The sequence below is a fragment of the Brassica napus genome, chromosome C7, assembly GCF_020379485.1.
Source record: "Brassica napus cultivar Da-Ae chromosome C7, Da-Ae, whole genome shotgun sequence".
NCBI lineage: Eukaryota > Viridiplantae > Streptophyta > Magnoliopsida > Brassicales > Brassicaceae > Brassica > Brassica napus.
Window position 1 is genome coordinate 2,486,647 of NC_063450.1, and position 4,048 is coordinate 2,490,694.

The window sequence follows — 4,048 nt, forward strand, 5'->3', positions numbered from 1 at the left end:
CAAGTTTAAAGATTGTATTAAACTCGATATAAAGAAACTCTTCTTTATTAGCTTAAGGGTTCACTCAAAGCTTAAGCACACACAAACTCTCCATCTCTAAACTCTCTTAATATCTATGCAACACTCTTGCATCTTATATAGAGATAATATTTCCTAAACTCTTAGGAACTAACTTTCCTAAACTCTTAGGAATTAACTTTATTCTAATCCTAACTCAAATAGGAAAGGTGTAACTTAGATCCTAAGTTAACTTCATATTTATCTCCAACATTCTCTCCCTTAAACTTGAAGTTAACTTCTTCAATATCTTGAACACCAACGAGATCTTTCATTTCCTTGAACTTAAATCTTCTCAAAGCTTTGGTGAGAATTCTGCCTTTTCTTCTGCTCCAGGAACATGAAGAACATCAACTTGTTCGTTCTCAATGCATTCTCGGATAAAGTGATAGCGCTTGTGTATGTGTTTGCTGCGGCCATGGAAGACTGGATTCTTTGTAAGTGCTATAGCTGATTTGTTGTCAAGGTGTATGACTACTTTCTCACTCGGCTTCTCGATGATCTCTTCCAAAAGTTCCTGAAGCCGTATGGCTTACTTTGCTGCTTCGGTTGCAGCCATAAACTCAGCCTCGCATGATGATAGAGCTACAGTTTCTTGTTTCTGAGAACACCACGTAATTGGGCAATCATTCAAGTAAAATATGTGACCTGTGGTGCTTCTACCGTCGTCATCATCTATGTTATGGCTTGAATCACTATAACCTCTAATCTCTGTCATGCTACCTTTCTTGTAAACGAGGCCTAACTTCGTTGTTCCTTTCAAGTACCTCAAGACCTGCTTCATAGCTGCTCCGTGAGAGTGTTTAGGGTCATGCATATATCGTGATAACAGACCAACGCTAAAAGCAAGGTCAGGCCGCGTGTGGAGTAGGTAACGTAAGCAACCTATCTTTCGCCGGTAGTCTTTGGCATCGATGCTTTCTTCCTTCTCTGCCCTCGAAAGCTTCAGACCAAACTCCATTGGTGTTTGAACAGAATTACACTCCTCCATCCCTGTTTCACATAGGATTTTCTTGGCATATCTCTCCTGAGACAGAGTTATTCTACCCTTCTCTTGACATACTTCGATACCGAGGTAGTAAGTCAATAACCCGAGATCACTCATCTCAAAGTTATTTGACAGCTCTTTTTTAAACTCAAGTATTGTTGCTGTTGAAGAACCTGTGTCTAATAGGTCGTCGACGTATACTGCAACAAGCAAAGGACGCCCTCTCTCTGTCTTGCGATACAAGTGATATACCTTGGATTTGACCCGTTTTTATCCATGGTATATAAGTATTTTACTAAATATATATCTATGTTTTCTACTCTTCTAGGTATGTTTTCAGGTTCAGGTGCATTTCGGAGTAAAGCTATGACTTTGGAGCATTTTGGAGCTTAAAAGACATTTCACCCGAGCTGACCACTTAGAGGTCGACGAGAGGAAGAATAATCGATCGATGCGCATCAGTGCTGACGATCGATATCAGGAAATGCCCCGACAAATGAAGATTAATATCGATCGATGTACACAAGTACCATCGATCGATGTCGAGACACCAGACTCGACATTTTAGATTCAGCAGACTTAAAAACCAAGGCCAAGCCAAATTACCAAAATGCCCTGACGAGTTTTTAACCTAGTAGAATATATACTGCCTAAGTGTTTTGACGGCAGGGAGAATAGAGCTTTTTCTAGACCTAGTTTTGTTACAAGTTTCATTTGGGAGAGAAGACCACTTGTGATTGGAACTCCTTGTTTCTATTTCTTTTCATCTATTCTATGAGTTTCTATTTCTCTATTGATATGAATTGATTTGCTATGTCTGAGTAGTTTAACTGTTAGATCCAGGGTTCAGATAGGTTTGTGGGATTAGCCCCAAACTATAGATCTGCCTTGTTGTGTTATTCATGATATATTTGTATTCATTGCTTTTTTTAGCCTAGGTAAAGAGAACTTGATCATAGGATTGCATATTCAAGCACCCTTGTTATCCCATCCTGACATCTATCTATCATATTAGGATTGCTAGAGAGGGCTAACCGCCAATTTAGAATCTTAGTAGGGCATTTCATACTCGCGCATAGGCCTGGCTAGAACCCGTCGATCGATTGTCCGTTGAATCGATCGACGTTGGCAAAGGTGTATCAGTCGACGTTTTAATAGACTATCGATCGACACTCTCTCGTTGTCTGCATACTAACCGTTGAGACACGAGATCTAGTCTATTAACCAGTGGTACATACGACAGCTGATCACTGAGTTAAGCGAATGAGCTCTGATATATCATGCATGCAACAGTTAGGCATCTATTGGTATTATAATCTCCAACACCTGAATAGTGGCCCTGCATCTAATATCATTTCCAACCAAGTTACATTTATTATTTACTCGCTTGTCACTATTGCCATTTCATTTAAACATTTACAACCTTTAGAATTAATAACACTAGATTTAATTGTTCCCTAGCTCCTTGTGGATTCGATCCCTAAGTACTACATCTGAACCTCTTTTGATGAGAGTAACACTCCTTAGGGTAATTTGAGTGGTATCAAATTTGGCGCCGTTGCCGGGGACCTTTGATCGCCATTAGATTTAGTTTTATTAATTCTTTTTCTTTTCTTTACCCCCTTTCTAATAATCTTTTTCTTGTCTTTTCAGGTGCATGCCCAGCGGTACCAGAAGCAACAAGGAGAAAGACTTGCTGTTCTCAGACGATCCTGCTCATTTGGAACGCACCATCCGTAGAGGTCAACGTTCCACATCGCTCGACGAAACCACTTCGTCGTCGATCGATACGCACAACCAACCGTCGACCGACACCAGACCATCATCGTCGATCGATCCCAATCGTTCGACAACGATCGATACTACACCGTGTACGTAGATCGATATTGTGTCGTCAAAAATGGTAAACATTATTATTCTAACTCAGGACGAGAACGGAAACCTGTATGACCAGGCCGGTCATCTGCGTAATGCAACAGGTCAGAAAATAGATGCTCAGGGAACTGTAATCCCTGATGCTTATGCTACAGGAGCTGCTCAACCTGTAGATGAGGATGCTCAATCGAAACCACTGGCCGACTACAATCGCCCAGATGAGTACTATTCCAACAGATCAGCCATTCGACTTCCGGAGATCCAGAAGTAGAATTTCGAGCTGAAGCCTCAATACTACACTCTCGTGTCGCAGATACCCTACTCTGGGTTACCGCACGAACATCCTATGGACCATTTGGAACGGTCCGAGGATCTAATCGCTGCTATTCGGATGGAAGGAGTCCCCAAAGATTACCTGCTATGCAATCTCTTCAGATACACGCTGAATGGAGAAGCGAAGCACTGGCTTAGGCAGCAACCCACAGGATCTTTAACATCCTGGAGCGACATCAAGAATGCTTTCTTATGAAACTTCTTCTATGAGGTGCGCACTGAAGAACTTCAGAACAAAATTTCCACATTCTCGCAGAAGGCTGGTGAGTCCTTCAAAGATGCGTGGATTAGATTTAGGTTCTTCCAGCGAGACTGTCCACACCACAGATTTAACGAAGTGCAGCTGCTAAGCACTTTCTTCCGAAGTCTCGCCTTACAGTATCAAATGGCCCTTGATACGGCGAGTGAAGGAAACTTCACTACTCGGAATCCATTGAAAGCTGTGAGACTTATCGAAAACCTTGCTAACAGCAGCAGCACCAAAAACACTGACTCTGAATGGAAGAAGTCTGTAGCCTCTATCGGGAAGGAACAGATGGACGAAGTAAGAGCTTGTGCACGAGCTTCTTAGGAAGCAAGTCTGTTCAGCTGAAGGAGAAGTAGCAGATACGGAAGGAGAAGAAAATGTGAACTACATCGGAGGTACTGGATTCCAGAAATTTAGAAACCAGGGCGGAAACAGAAACTTCTTTGGAAATGGCCAAAGAAGTAACCAAAATTCACAATTTCAAAAACCCTTCAACAACAGCAAGAGCTACTCGAACTCTTACTACCAAAATCCACCACCCCAGACCC

General features: G+C 41.8%; 1 protein-coding gene and 1 non-coding gene across 2 annotated transcripts; both read right to left on the bottom strand.

Moving 5' to 3' along the window:
- Window positions 1-589: 589 nt before the first annotated feature.
- Window positions 590-1,162, bottom strand: LOC106373434 (secreted RxLR effector protein 161-like). Its single transcript, XM_013813605.1, has one exon. The coding sequence runs from the start codon at window positions 1,160-1,162 to the stop codon at window positions 590-592; it is 573 nt and encodes a 190-aa protein (XP_013669059.1).
- A 2,314-nt stretch (window positions 1,163-3,476) lies between these two features.
- On the bottom strand, window positions 3,477-3,583 carry LOC125590937. The gene has a single exon (XR_007326934.1). It is a non-coding gene; the product is annotated as a small nucleolar RNA R71 (small nucleolar RNA).
- Window positions 3,584-4,048: the final 465 nt, after the last annotated feature.